The sequence below is a fragment of the Tamandua tetradactyla genome, chromosome 5 (assembly GCF_023851605.1).
Source record: "Tamandua tetradactyla isolate mTamTet1 chromosome 5, mTamTet1.pri, whole genome shotgun sequence".
In the NCBI taxonomy this organism is placed as follows: domain Eukaryota; kingdom Metazoa; phylum Chordata; class Mammalia; order Pilosa; family Myrmecophagidae; genus Tamandua; species Tamandua tetradactyla.
In genome coordinates this window covers 184344227-184360350 of record NC_135331.1, presented here as the reverse complement: position 1 = coordinate 184360350, position 16124 = coordinate 184344227, and the positions used below count along the sequence as shown (strand labels likewise).

Here is a 16124-nt window from a genome sequence, read left to right as displayed (position 1 = left end):
AATCTATTGTTATGGATGAACACATCAGTATATCTAGTCCATCCTATTTTATGAGCATTAATATTCAGTAGTTTTTCAGATTGTTTCATAATCTTATTTTAATCAAGCTCTATGTCCCACTTTTCTAAATTAAAAGTAGCATATCTGATGTACTAGCACCAGGCAATTGTTAAAACCTAATTTAGCATTTAAAATGTAGATGGTACTTGATAGAATCTTAAACTCATTTTTCATTAGGAAAAAATCATCCTCAGTTAGTAGATATATGTAAAAGGAAAACATATCTTCTTGTATGGTTTAAGGCTTATTTCAGCAATATATATGACTATGTTATATATTATACAGTAATTACTACATACAGTAATTGTCCTATAAAATGATTGGCTTCTGTATCATAGGAAGTCACTTGCTGAAACTGAATGTTGATGACTGCAAACATCAATGTAGCTTGTAAACAAATTAACTACAAACTTATGGTAAAAATACAAATATCAGGGTAATGGCTAATATCAAGGAACTTGATTTCAGATGGACTGGGCTCCAGTCATGACTTAAAAGCTGTGTAAACTTGGAGAAACCGCTTAACATCTCTGCTTCAATGACATTATATTTTAAAATGTGAATTATAATTGCACTTACCTTACAGAACTCTTTTGGTTTATTTAATAAGATGATATTGTAGTGTGTAGAAATAATGCCTGGCCAGTGATCATTGATTATTAATTGGCATCTTTGAGAAGGAAGTGATGGAGATTGTTATGACAGATTATTGCTTCCGTATCTAGAGACAGGTTTTGCTTATTAAGTTTTTATGTCAAAATAGATAAAACTGTGAGATAAAATAAATAGAGAAAAGAACAACTCATTTATCTGGGGGTAGATTTAAAACAGTCCTAGTCTTTAGAATAACATTGTTTAAATTCATGAAGATTTTGTTTCAGGAGAAAAAAAAAATGGAACAATTACTATTGGCTGGAGCCTCCTAAATGGGTGCCATGCTCACCTCCTCTGATCCTTTCTTAAGCGAGACACCAGCAAAAGCCTGTTTATAGGACACATTTCGTGGAATGTTTGTCACTGTTCATTATGAGTCTGTGGGTCCCAGCAACGTGGCCTTCTGCTTTTATTGGTGATATTAAGTTGCTCTGACATTGACCCAAGGACAGTTATGTCTCATTCTCAGAGTGACAGGACAGACATCCAGAAAGGACTACACACATCCATTGAAGATCCTTGGCCTAACTGTGTGTTGGTTGCAAAATTCCAAGTGTGAATTGTCTTTGTATATTTTATTATTCCCTCGGGTGGTCAAATTCAAGGATGCTGGTGATGCTGTTTAGCTTAGCAAGGATTATTTTCTCTAAGACTCATGATCATTTGAAGTGTGTGCACCCTCGAGAGCTACAGTAAGCTGGCTTTTGGTGGTTGTTTTGAACTACAATAAATTCCTCGGATTTCTTGGGAAAATGTAATCTATTGGACTATAATATTCTATTGAATTATTTACACACAATCCAGTAAATCAGTTGAGAAAATAATTTGGAGCTTTGGGTAATTACAGACACAAAGTGCAGTGACCTAAAGTAAGAGAAGTGAGGAATAAAACAAAACTCCATGCTTAAGTCACTTTTGGAAGGATTCCAGATGTTTACCTCTGGGTATTTCTTGAAATTTCATCCAAACCAGAATAGACTGCTAGCAGGATAAGCATACAGTAACTATGCTCGTACACATATATGCATTATTTCAGTAGTTTTTACATATTGTATTTACTAAGAGTGTACAGAGATGACTGATCACCACATAGGAACATTTTATGCTTAAAGAAGAGAAAAACAAAATTCACCTCCTATGTCATTGAACATGGATTCTTTAAAACTGTCTTCTCTCCACATTTTAATCTCCTTTATTTTTGCTTTTCTATCTACTTCAGACCTCCCATTCTCAGACAAAGAAGCATTTCCTCTCCCAAAATGTATCACTCTATGTTCTCCTTTATTTCATCCCTTCTTACTTTCTCTGAATTCTTGCTCCCTCAATCATTCATTTTCATTTTCTCACTCTAAGAGATCCTCCTTACTCTGTCTACAAACATGTTTAAATATTCCCTTGTTTAAATGTTTGCTTTGCCCTTTCTAACTCCTGGAACTATTTCATTTTGGCTGGAATAATTCTCCCAACAATTCCTCACCTTCTCTTCAAGTGCTTTTATTTAGGTAACCTAGAGATCATCTCATTATACTCTTTTACTCATTATACTCTTTTCTAATAGCTCACTTAAAATGCAAATCTTAAAACGCAAACCTTTCTTCTCAACTCCTGTCGTGCATTTTTAATTCCCAGCGTCACCCTTTGTTCTACCACCACTGGGCACGTTTACAAGTAAACTTTCTATCTTACTCTCCTTCTTTCCTTTATGCACCCCAAAGCCCAGGAGGAAATTCCTCTCTTGCCACCTGATTTATGTCTATTGCCCACTTAGATATAATATTTTTAATTCTACTTTCTACTTTCACCAACCCTATTGCTTGTCTTAGACACTATCTCAGTTATCAAGTCATGTTGATTGTCACTGCTGATGCCTTCACTCTTTCTCCTGTGGGCCACTGCGGTCACGCCCCTGTTTCATTTCTGTCATTCTTTTCATATCTACTAACAGATTACAAAGCTCTAAATTGAGTAAACCATTTATTTGATAACTGTCACTATTTCTTCATTGCCAATTTAGAATATATTGAGCATCTAGAACTTTGATGCTCCAGTCCAAAGTTAAATTTAAAATATTTTCCTACCTTCATTTTTCCAATTGTTTCAGTAGATTCCAACCTATCACATGTTCCCAATCAATTAAACTTTCCATATTCCTAATATCCCTGCATCCTAACCTTTGAGCCTGTCATTCCTTCTTCCTAGAATATCCTTCCCACTCTGGTTATCCAATTCTTTGTGATCCTTCAAAGCTCATTCCAATGGGCTAGCCTCCAATAAAGCAGCTTGGATCTCCATAGGAAGACGTGACCATTCCATCCTTATAAACAGCTAGTACTTATTTTGAGAATTTTCACATATTACCTTGAAGCCGAAAACGCCTTATCCTTTTATAATGGTTGCGACACTTGTCCATTTTCTCTACTGGGCTTTCAATTTCTTCCTGGTAGCATCTTGGCTCTTCCATGGCACATAGAACATGCTTTGCAATAGGTGATGGAATGGTTTAGTGGAAAGAGTGAGAGTCTAGAAATTGAGGAAAATTAGCTTTATATCCTCTTCTAGCACTTTTTGAAATGTGTTGCTTGAGGGAAGTTCTTTTTTCAACCCTCTGGCTCTCTCAATGTTCTCTGCTAAAATGGGGACTTTCTACTTATTTCACAGGTGGATTGGGAGATTTTGTGGAAACATATGTAAATACAAAGCTGACTATACGGTATAGAAAAAAGAGCTCAATACATTGTAGTTATTATTATTATAAAATAAGTAACTATTTCCTTAATAAAAAGATTACAGAAAAGCCTCAAGGTAATCTTCACTTTGATAGTACAAGCTTGATTAAAACTTTTAAATCTAATTTAATTTTGACATTTTTATATTATACATATGGGATGTATCACGAAAAAATACATGATGCCTTGCACCTTTTATATGAAGAAGAAACTGAGATTCCAGCCACTTTTGAAAGAGACTGAATAGAATATAAGTATCTAATTAATTAATTTACACATATATGATTGTGGTGTTAAACCTATTCCAATTATCCAAATTTAGAAGGGGTGATTTTAAAATAGTAAAAAAAAATGCTTTCAATCTTTAACATCCAAAAATTTCACTTTTTTGTATATTTCAGTTCAGTTTGATTGTTTTCTTGTAATGCAAAATAAGAATTGGTTAATTAGCAGATGGTTGATATTGTAGATATTATTTTTCCATAAAATATATAAGTTGGAAATTCAGCCAAGCTTTTCCTCTGTAATAATTCTTATTTTAACAAGTCCATTTTTGCTTTTTGTTCCTTGCTTATAATGTGTATTTTGTCATTTATATTTCTGTGTAAAAAAAGCAGGATATGTTTCTTATCTTGTTTCCTCAAATCATTTGACCTCATATTGGTTTAAGTGCTCAGTCAACTTATTTTTTTAATAATCACCTTTCCTTTTGATAAGCTTATTTTAAATTATTTCCTTTTGCAATATGCCAGCTATTTCATAGTAAAAGAATTCTGCAGCTGGACCAACAGTTATGAAAGTATAGTCTGTGGACTCTGGGGTTCTCAAAATCCTTTCAAGAGATCAAAACTCTTTACCACTGCCCTGCCATTTGCCTTTTTCATTCTCATTTTCTCATGAGAGTATAGTGGAGTTCTCCAGAGGCTACCTAACATGTGAAAACATCATAGCTCTGAATGACTAAGGAAATGCATGCTTCTGTATTCTCATTTTTTAAAGATGCTATTTTAATTTCTGATATGGTGAATATAGATAGATATAGCCCATATAAGCAAAAACTCTTTGAGTCATAAATATATATTTTTAAAAGATTTTAAAGGATTTCTGCAGACATAAAGTTTGAAAACCACTGGTCAACAGAATAAAAAATAGAACCAAAATAAGAGTGCTTATTGAGAATTATAAATCTGCTAGAGTAAAAATATGCTGATATACTATAGACTTAATAGTACATATAATTATATAGCTTGTCTATTATTGGTACTGAGGCTAGACCATATTTCCTCATGTCCTTGGAATTCCTTTCAGTCAAACATTAATTAGAATCCATACTTTTGCTACACATGCAGTCTCCTCAATGTCAACATATTGGCTGTTTAAATTGTCTCCAATTAATGGAGCTACTCCTGGCTCTATTTAAATGAAGATTTAACACCTGAACCTTCCTAAAGAATCCATTCTGCTCTGACTTCCTTTTTTTTCACCATGGCAGGAGATCAGTCTTGGAGATAAGCAAATGCGTTCAATCAAAGGGTAGACAGAATTTATGATTTTTCAAGGTGTTACATTTGCTCACAGAATAATGGAGGTTTTCTTTGTTTTTTATTTTTTTTTGGTTTTCATTTTTTTTCACGGACTATTATATGAGATATGGGGGAGGGGATATTGTGGAATTGTGACAAAAGCAGAATTACATGAACTAGTGAGGAGATGCTTTTTTCATTAGAAAAATAAGTGTTCCAGTCTCTCTATTATAATCATTTTATGGTCTTCATAAATCAGTACTTGTTTAAGAAACCCAGTGGAAGAAATCCCAACTCACTAAGTACAAAAAAGTTATATGAAACCCAGTCTTTGAGTTCAACATGTTGAAAAAATTGAAATGGTGGCCACACAGTTGCTCATGAGTCTGTAATAGTGGGAAATTCTGCTTTATATAGGCAGATGGATGTCTGTGGTTCCTTTGGAATCTAAGTTACTATGTAAGTGAAGAATGGATACTACATTTTGAAAGTCAAGATAATGCATTGTTATCATCATTGTTTCTAATATGTTTGCCTGAATTACAGTGGTGTAGAATGTTCCCTTTTCATTGTCATTATCATTTTCAAAGACACTTAAGTAACCCTTCTATTCATCTCCACAGAAGGAGAACAGATTCTTTGAAGGACCAAAGGACACATTCATAGCATCCTCTGTCATCCTAAGAGGTTGAGGGAATGCTTTCTCCTTCACCTCTGCTCTGCAGAAGTGTTTGGCTCACATAGTTCTATCCACCAATCTTTCAGCAAATATATTTTGAGCAACATCATGCACAGATTCTTGATCCAGAGTACTGATTTTAGAAGGCCGGCCTCAAGAGATGGCATAGTGTAGTGGTTCCCAGCAAATGTTCTTGCACTAGAACGCCTGAGTCTGAATTCCAGTCACCACTTGCTAGCTATGGGAACTGGCACTTCTCTGTGTTTCGATTGCCCAACTGGAAAATGGCAATAGTGATATTGCCCTCACACAGATTTGCCGAGGAGGTAGATGTGTCAATACTTGCAGTGTGCCTAGAACAATGGCTGGCACATCATGGCTGTGCTGGTTGGTAAATAAATATAAATCCTTATTTAAGTGGCCCTGACCTGGGCAGACTTGTTTTTATGCTCTGACTCTGCCACGCACTAGCTCTTTGGCCTTGGGTGTCATGCCAGCCCTTTCTATTTCATCTATACTAGAAATTTAAAATAGGAGCACCTTCCTCATAGGGTGGTTGGCAGGATTGATTGTGCTAACACATATGAAATAACTTAATGGTGCCTGACACATAGTATTAAAAAATATGGACTGTTATTGCCCTCATTAAAAGTGATCTCCCAATCCACTACCTCAATGCATGCCACTCCTAAACTTTTCCAGCCATCTTGCCTTCTCTTTCTTGCTGCCTGCTGAACATTTCAAGAGCATGACATAACCAACACCACAATTCAGCTCATAAAATCTAATTTTTTCACAATCCCCACCCAGTCTGTGCCTCCTTGGGAATCTCTTATTGTTGAAAGAGGCATCACAATCCTCCACACTCAAATGCTGTCTTCTGCTTACCCTTATTGAACTAATCACTTTTTCCTCCTGTACATAATTCCATTTAACTCTACCCATGAAGTTTGTCTTACACCCGACTCTTTCAGTGACTCTGAGATGTTTTCTATAATTCTTGCAGTGGATTATTAAAGCTTTTACCTGATTAGTTTTAAGGAATATTCAAATACATTTATTTTTTAATTGTATTTTATATAATAATTTCTATCTTGACTATTAAAATGTCTTCCCAGTTTCTTTCTCTAAATCCATTATCTTATGTCCCAGTGTGAATTAATTTTTATAAAGTACATCCAATTGTATTGTTTTTCCCTTGAGCAACTTTCACTGGCTGTGAAATTAAGTGGACACTACTCAGCCTGAAAGTCCACATATTGTTTCCCACCCTTTCCAGACTTTGTTCTCATGCCCTTCTCAATATTCCCTGAGCTCCCTGAATATCCTCTGTTCTTTGCTGACCACTCTATTTTTCTTCAGATAGTTCCTTCGTTTTGAGCTCAACATCTCCTTCTGCCAACACTCCTTCTCTACAATGCCCATTTCAAATTTGACTTTCCTTATAAAATATTTTCTTGACTCTCCCTTGCAAATAGCAGGTCATCTTTAAAATTACATTAGCACATTGTTATCCTTCTTTTAAGCTAATGATTGTAAAATGCCTTTTCAGAATAAGTTTATATTTTATCCAAACTATCACTTGTCCAACCAATTTGCAGGCTATGAGTGAAAGGACAGTATGTGCTTTATTCATTTTTTTGTATTCTGAGCATCAATAATCACAGTAACTTATTCCTACTTCAATAAATTTGTATTGCTGTAAAAGTGCTTATGCAGAGATTGCATCTCTGTAACAACTGACCCAGGCTTGCAGTTTACTTTCTTATGACTCTGTTCTCCTTCCCGATAGCCTAAGCAATTGGCTCATTACTCAGACATGTTACTCAGTTCTTGCCAGCTGTAATCACTTGTAGCCAGTTGATGTTGGGTCAGAATATGAATTTAGGGAAAAGAAGAAAAGGTATTTATTCTATCCATCTTTATTTCTCCAGGGATAACAGTTTAATCCAGAAAAATAAATGTCTTAGTCTTAAGTGTACAGATCCATCACAGAAATTAGCAGACTCTTACTACACAATTAGAAATGTATTTATTATTTGATTTGTTTATACCTTTCCCTTACTTATATCCATCAATTGGACACTTTCATGCCAACTTAATTTATTATTTAATTTAGTTAAGCCTGTATTTGAATATTCCTTAAAACTAATCAGGTAAAAGCTTTAATAATCCACTGCAAAAAAGTTAATATTTTTGTTTCTTTTACCCTTTAGTTCTTTTAACATAATAGCATCTCTTCCTGAAGATCACGTTTCCTTCCTATCACAGGAAATTTGCATACTGATTTCCCTTATCTGCTTTCTATTTGTTAATAGGCAGTTGGTATATAAAACGTAAATAAGTAATACAAAATTGACCCTCTTTCAGATCATCGCAAGTGCTAAAAAGTTGGTGTGAAAATTAAAAGCTCATTTAATTACATTGTGTTAGAATTATCTCAGACTGAGAATGACTTATAGCCTATTTCTTAGGGATTTATCATTCCTAATATGTATCACTATGTTGAATACACAGAAGACCAAATATTTTATGCTGCACAATTTAGAGTCATGCTTTATGTATTTGAGCTTTAGTTCAACATCTAATGCTTTTTCATTGCCTTTGAAGCTAAAAAAGCCCAAATCCATTCATCTATTTACTTCCCATTTCCAAAGGCAGTGGTGGCGACTGGGGGGAGTTTTGGAGTCAGAGGAGAGGCAGGTTCTGGAGGTGCCTGCAGTTTCTCCCCCAGGTCCGTCTTTGCTCGCTCCTTCTTCAGTCCCGAGGTGGCATGTGCTTTCTCCCTGCCCTCTCTCAGCTCAGAGAAGATGCCTCTAGCTCAGCGGGTTCTAGTTTGTAGAAACACCAGATGCTGAGTTTATACAGTAAGGGGTCACAAATCTTTAATTACAATATTCTTTGGGGGAAAACTGGAAAACAAACCATGAATTGTCTATTTTTCTATTCTCTAGAAGAACATTCTGAAGATGTACCTGCTTCAAAGAAAGCTAAAGGTGAGTTCATAGTGTTTGGTTCAATTCAATGTTTTCTCTCAAGGCTGTAATGTTGTTTCCTATCTGCTTTATACAAGTATTCTTGATCTGGTCCTCCATTTTCCTAGGCAAAGTTTCCATGGTAGACTTAAGTTTTAAATAGTTTTCTTCACATTACTTGTTAGAAAATATGTATCTCCTCATATACTGAAGGCACTAGTTGGGCATTGGTTCATTTACAAGTAATTATTAGATACATTTGTTGGCCAATCTGCCTATAAGAACAATATTTCAAAATGTTCATTTCATCAAGGATATGAAGGTTGCCATTGACAGCGGGAGGGCTGGGTAAGTGTTCAAACACGAGGATGGCATTTTTTATTCAGAAAGTCGATAGAACTCACCCATAATACTAGCAATAGCAGAAAGAAAGGATGCCTTCAAGGACAGGCTATTTAAAATACAGCCAGATGTAAAATCATGAGCAAGCCTTTCCAGGAATAAATTCACCATTGAAATGCAAGGATTTGAACCAACTCTGTGGGGTTATTTTTGCAGAATTTCCTGACTTCCTGTATAATAGATATTTACTATTTACTTTAATAGTATTTACTATTATACCTTAAGCTAGACTGCAGGCAATATGAATTGAACAGAGTTGGGTTTTTTTTTTTTTTTGACATCAAAGGATAGATTCTGTGGCAATGCCCACAATTAATTAAAGGTGAAAAAAATGCTAAGAAAAAAGCTCTGAAGACAATGGGTCCCTAACTCTTATTAAATGAAAGTTGAGATTTATACTTGTCTTAAGACACATTTTGAATATTGGATTTTTAGAGCATTTACAATCGAATTAAGAATTGCAACTTAATATCCTTTTGACTTCTAGACCAGTATTTCTCAAACGTTAATGTATGTACAGATCACCTGCTGATCTTTTTGAAATGCAATAAATATGAGTTATCCTTGAATATTTGCACTTATAATAATTTCCCAAATGATGCTGATGTATTATCACATTTCTAGAACCCACTGAGAATTTAGTGAACTATAAACCCAACTTTCTGTGACACACAAACCCACACACACACACACAAACTCATATCTTCTACTTCAGACTTTTAAAGGCAATGCCCAAAAAGCTGTGCATGAACCTTAGTTAAGAACTTCTGATGCAGAGAAAGAGCCTCAATTGAAGAGCTTCAAATTTCCATCACCAGGAAAACACATGGTACATATCACTATAGCAAAAAAAAAAATGTTAAAAAGCCCTGGGTCAGAAGATGAAGGAAAGAATATAGAATATGAGTCTGGTTCTATTCTATGATGGCAATCATGATCACTAAAAAGTTATGTCCCTCAGATTTAGAATTATTTTGACGAAACTTTCCTCTTTTAGCAAGATCCCACACTTGACATATTGTAACTCTGGGCCATGAAGACCTCGTCTCAAGAAGGGAGTGTGTGCCACCAGCCCTTCTCCGTCAGCACCCAGCATGTTGGGGAGGTTCTCCTATTTGAACAATTGCCATGCCATACCACATTCTTTTATTGAATGGCTCCTCTTCTGTCTCTGCCTCTTACCTTTTAAATTTTATAGTGAAAGGCTGATCAGAATCTAAATAAGCACCTTAAGTGTAATTATAGGAAGGACAAGTAACACCTATTTTCTTTCATATCGTGCTCTTGTTTAGACATTCTCACTCCCATCCATGTTTTTATAATGTCTGTGAGGGTACAATCTATTTACTTCCATTTTTTCTTATCTTCTAGAAGCAAGTGAGGATGTGTCTTCCACAAAGAAGCATACAAGTAAGTTTAGAAATTAGATTAAAACTCTGTGATCATTCTGTACTAAAGATGTTACATAAAAATTTATACTTTAGACTCTCTAAAGAAGACCAGTATTAGAAGAAAAGATTTTTAGCACAAATATGAAAAATGACATTAAAGTAGGTCATTTATATTTCAAAGAGACATTCATCACTTTCCGTGTCAGGGAAGTGGCACTTATTTCGAGGAATTGCGAAGTAATGACTGAAGTGGTATTTGTCGCAAACCATCCAACCCAGCTCTGCCTGAGTACTCTAGCTGAACTGATGTCTAAATGTGTGTCACTGTCTACTTTATAATAGGACAGTTGAAGTGATATGCTGAATTTTTTCATGCCAAATAGAAAAAAAACTAGAAATAGGTCTCAGCAATTCAATTGCTCAGAACCTCATTTCTAAGGTTCAGAGCACTTTCTGATTTTTCGAGACATGTAGTAACCTCTTAATGTTCAATCTTTGGGATTGTTGATTTCAGAATGCAATCATTGTTCATATGCAGTTACAAAATCCAATATTCAAGACATCTCATTATTCCAGTACTTCCACATTAGATATTTTTCTTCAAACAGTAAAGCAATAAGTTCTGGATTCAAATATATTTTAAATAGAGTCATTGCTGGACAGGCTAAAGGAAACAATTTTTGAAACAGGTATCACCAATTTTGCTTTCATGTAATGCTTGTAAAGGACTGCACATGTATCTCAACAAATGATATCAATGATGAATTAATGATTCATTGATTCACTTAACAATGTTTATTGTGTTCATACCATATTCCAAACACTCTCCTAGATGCTAAGACAACTTCAGCATGTAAGATAACCATTTTATTAATTATAACCCTACATATAATCAGGTTGTGAAGAATGAAGGGACATAATCTCAGAATGCCTTTAGATTTTATTGCAAAATCCTTTAGAAAAAGAATGATAAGTTATTGTGGATGTGTTTCTGATTTACATAGCAACACTTTCCAAATTGTTAACCTACTGGTAACAGTTTATGACTGTGTTGCATAAACACGTGGTATCTCTTATTTCAAAAATAAACATTAAAACATAATTCAGTATTTTTAGTAAAAACATCAAATATTTTACATTTGTTTAGGGCTTTATTGTATTAAAACAGCAGTTCCTATTTTCATCTTAGAATAAGGTAGTTCTACAGTCTGATATTCATGAACCTTTTACATAGGCTCAAAAATCCCCAACTGGAATGGTATACATTTATTACTGGCCTATTCAACATAAATTAAGTGGATGTGCCAGAACAGTGACCACTTCTGATAAGATCCAAGTGGAAGGTATCCCGCAGTTGACAGGGTCTTCTACTTTTACCTCTGCTGCTTCCATTTCATGTGATGCAGTCCCCACTTCAGCGCCATTGTGTTTTAGATTTCCCTCTCTGAAGCCTCCATAACCTTTGGTGTGTGTTATTGCCTCTGTATGAGGCTAGAGCAAGCTGCAAAATACTGCTGGATGAGATGAAGTGGAGAGGAGAAGGACTAAAATCAAGATTCCTCAAAACTATTTTCATCACTGAAAAACCAGGGATTGAGATCAGGTGGCACCCAAGTTGATGAATCAGAATAACCTTTGTTGCTTCTCAGCTTCCTCCCACTTCGCAAGCCTTTAGTTTCATATGGGTTTGGCCATCTTCCCCACCTCCCATGAGACACTAACTTCAATTGTCATTCCTCTTCCTGGCCATGTCTGTGGTTGGTTGACAGGATGCAACTGGGAAGGATGGAAAACACTAAAGACTCAGAAGGCACCCATGATTGTCAGGAGAGGCTGAATTTGTCATCTCTTAACAAAGCGGCTACTGGGAGCACCAGCTTAGTGGTTCCAGAGCCCATATTCAAATCCACTGAACTCTACTTCCTGACTGTGCTTTACCTCCTTTCCTGCATTGCATTCTCTCAGATGACAGAGCTGTTACCTGGACTATGGCCACAAAGAATAACTATTCCACCTCAAGAGGGCTCTTATCTACAGGGTAAGGCCAAGTGGAAAACCTCAAGACTTAAGAACCACACAGCTCTGTTGAATGATTACAAAACTAAAAAGAGTCTGTCACTTTAAACATTGATGCTCTCATGTTTTGAAAACAGTTTTAGTACATAACAGGCTCTAAATGCTATATCCATCAATAGATTCCTATATGCCAAGCATTTTGACTTTCTATATCAGGCCATTGTATATTATCATGTATCAAGGGTGTGATATGTACTGGGAAATACTTTAAGTGCTTCACATGTATTCATTTAATTTGCACAACTTTATATGAGGTAGTTTTTATTTTTACCTAAGGAGCCCAAGACCCAGAGAGGTTTAGTTTCTTGCCGTTAGCTACTGAGGCTATTTAGTTGTAGAACCCATGGCCACGTCCGCTGAATGACTTGACTCCCTGAGCTTTAACTGTGCTCCTGCTGGTGTCCTGCTTGTTTAACAAACCACCATGCTCTGTTCCACAGCTCCTATCAGCTTCTTCCAGTGTGTCTACCTGGATGGCTACAATGGCTATGGATTTCAGTTTCCTGTCACTCCTGCACACCAGTCTGGTGAGAGCACCAGCAACCCACGTTCCCCAGGACAGAAGCAACGAGGACAATAGATACCCAGGCGCAGCCCTCACTACTGCTTCAGATTTTGAAAATGGTCTCTTCTGCTTTGTCCGTAGTAGTAAAGACAATTGATAAAATGTGATCCAGGGAGTTAATTTGAAAATATTTTGTTCTTCTGCCTGGTGTAGAGGGTATGAGTGGGCAAAGGGATTGAAAGCAAAATAGTAGTGTTGAAGGGTTGGGAGCTCAAGAATCTATTATTTGTGTTTGTTGCTTGGAGGTAGGACTTATATTTCTCTATTTCTGCTTGCTGTATGGTTGTACACAATTCAAAATTTCCTTAACAGTGTTCTTTTAAATGTTATTAGCACATTCACAAAATGAAATCCCTGGTATCAGATATTTTATTTTTAAATGATAACATAGGCTGGGCTCTAGGTTTAAAATGTACCCTCGCTTATATGGAAATGGCTCTTTTGCACCATTTGGGTAACTTAACTTGATTTATCCAAGAAGTTGATGTTTAAGTAGTCTGATTTTATGTGTGCTCAATTTCTATTTTAGTTGCAGCTGTGCTGTAAGAATGGGTAACCGTTGTATCAAAGATTGCTGTAAGCTCCTTGAGATGCTCTTTTAGAGCTCAAAATATCTCTGAACTTTAGATATGATAAGATAAAGATGAATCTTATCTCTAAGATTTGTCTTGAAATTCTACTAGGACTTTTACTCCAGTGGAAATACACCATCCAATTAGAACTCTTTGGTTAGTCATTTGTTTAACATATAAGAAAATGACATGTGGAATTTTCAGATGTCTCTAGACATGTGACCCAGTGAAAATGTCACCTGGGTGAATGTTACATGTCTAACTTTGGGTGACAGGTGCAGACGTATTTGCATTTCACTTCAGTAGATTGTTTCTGAAGAGTTTAACCAGTTTTCTTTCTCAAAATGGAAAACTAAAAGTTAAGGTCATCAGAGCTTAAGGAAACCACTTTAATGTAAATGCCTTCATGAGATGTCTTACTTGTTTTTTAAATAATTGGTCTTCAGTGTCAATGAAATGCATGACAGTTTTAACCTACTTGACGATGTGTCACTGGGAATGGCAATTGTGGTGGTGTTTCTTTTGCCTTTCCAGTGATAACAGCACTCGGTTTCTCTACGACATTTTTCTGTCCAGTCTAAAAGTCATGCCACTGTGACCTTTATAATGTTTACAATTGCAACCTAACGTATAACAAATTAACTCAAGAAGTTCATTGAGTTATTCTTGCTGCCGCTTATACTTACCTTCAGCAAGGTCTGATACAGCCAGAGCTGACACTGGCCAAGTGATTTATTTCCAAGGACTGCAACTAACCATGGTTCTGAAGGTCCAACATATAGAACATTGTTTTACTAAAAATCATTAGGCCAAAGCAGCAGTGATGCATTCACTATTATTAATGGATTTTCATTGACTTTTATTGGTTTTAGGCCAGCTGCTTGTAGACCTGATTCATGCCATAAAAGTCAATATTATGATGAATCAAGACTAATAGCACTTCTTATGGGGGACCTGGTAGTTGATAACTTCAGTGCCGACCAGATGGTACCATCTTGAAATTCCTTTCATGTAGCAATGAATGAATGCGGATAGGGGAGTGGAATAAAGTTGATCTCTCAACTGCTCCTCCAGCCTGTCCCATTTACTGAGTAAAGGAGGAGAGAACAAATAGGATAGCTGTTTTAGATTTCATAGAGCAGAATCATCTATCCATTCTTTTTTTTTTTTCATTCAATGACTAATTTTTGAGCATTTGCTCTTTCTAGGGTGCTGTGTTAGGCATTGTACTATGTAAGGAATAGATGAGAGATAAATCCTATTCCCAGTGCTACCTTGGCACAGTACATGACAATTTATTAAAAATACTATGAGTGTTTCCCTATGTATAAAATCAGGATTTCAAGAAAAGCAGCCAGGTAGTTCACAGAGGTACAATGGAGACTATAACAGAATATCTTAAGAGAGTTATAACATTGAAATGAGTTTTTAAAATAGTATTTTTGGATATGGCAGAAAGTTTCCCTGTGGGTGCTTTTCTGTATTTTTTATTCTTTCTCTCTCACTATGAAAGCTATTTGCTTAAAGTAAAAATATCATATAATTTATTTATTAGATTTTAAACAAATCAAGTGTAATATAAACAAAAATTAATCATTGTTGAAGTGTATTTGATTCGAGTACAATCAATATAGCACTTGAAAAACAGTAGTTAAACTGACATGTTAAACGGTTTCAACAAATAAAGTAGGTCTAGACCTTTCAAATTTGGTGATTTACATTTTAAAAGGAAGAGCTAAATGTTCGGTTAAGAGTTTTTGTCTTTAATAGCTCATTCAGAATTCATGCCATACTTGTTATGAATCTGAAAGCATTTAATAATTGTTTTATTTCTCCATTTTGCTCCGTTGCTATGAACTACCCATCCAACCCCTCCACTTCCCTCACCCTTCAACCCCCACTTAATAGATGAAGACTCAGAGAAAATAAACATTTTACCTGAGGCTTTGATTTGTGTTTAATTCTTATCAAACTTGATAAATCATTATTCAAATGGTCCAATGATTTGTTTTAATATATCCCAAGAAAATTGCCTATATATTGACTCATTCTGAGATATCCCTGTCAAAACGCCTCCAAAAGTATTTCAGAAACTGAAGCTATTTAGGAACCCAGAATATTTCCTTGAGTTATCTCACTGGGAAAAAAAAAAGCAAAAATAATAACAACTATTGCCATTGGAAAACTTAGAGACCATTTAGCCTACCTGGCACACAAAAAATGGACCTGAGCCCTAGAGAAATGCAGAAATTTGTTCACATTCAATGATTGTGTCAAAGTCCGACCTAGAACCTTGATCTGCTGACTCCCAGATGGCCCAGCAACTTGCCAAGATGTGATTGCAGTCTTTGGCCAATTTTCCCAGCATCCCAAATCCCATTTTTTGAATTACAACAGTATTAGAAATGCAATCCTTTATGTAAAGACTGGAATTTTTCTGAGAGCTTTAAGGGCCTTGAGAGTGAGTCACATTCACTTGCTCTGAAATAAATAAAACAAAT

General features: G+C 35.6%; 1 protein-coding gene across 5 annotated transcripts in view; it reads left to right on the top strand.

Moving 5' to 3' along the window:
* TRDN (triadin) overlaps window positions 1-15873 on the top strand; it is a 435680-nt gene extending 419807 nt beyond the window's left edge. For all 5 annotated transcript variants that reach the window (XM_077162803.1, XM_077162800.1, XM_077162799.1 and 2 more), the window contains 3 exons: window positions 8597-8638; window positions 10391-10429; window positions 12927-15873. In XM_077162803.1, the coding sequence (XP_077018918.1) occupies window positions 8597-8638; window positions 10391-10429; window positions 12927-13066 (221 nt within the window). In that variant the 3' untranslated portion in view covers window positions 13067-15873. The remainder of the gene's footprint in view (window positions 1-8596; window positions 8639-10390; window positions 10430-12926) is intronic.
* The last annotated feature ends 251 nt before the right edge of the window (window positions 15874-16124 follow it).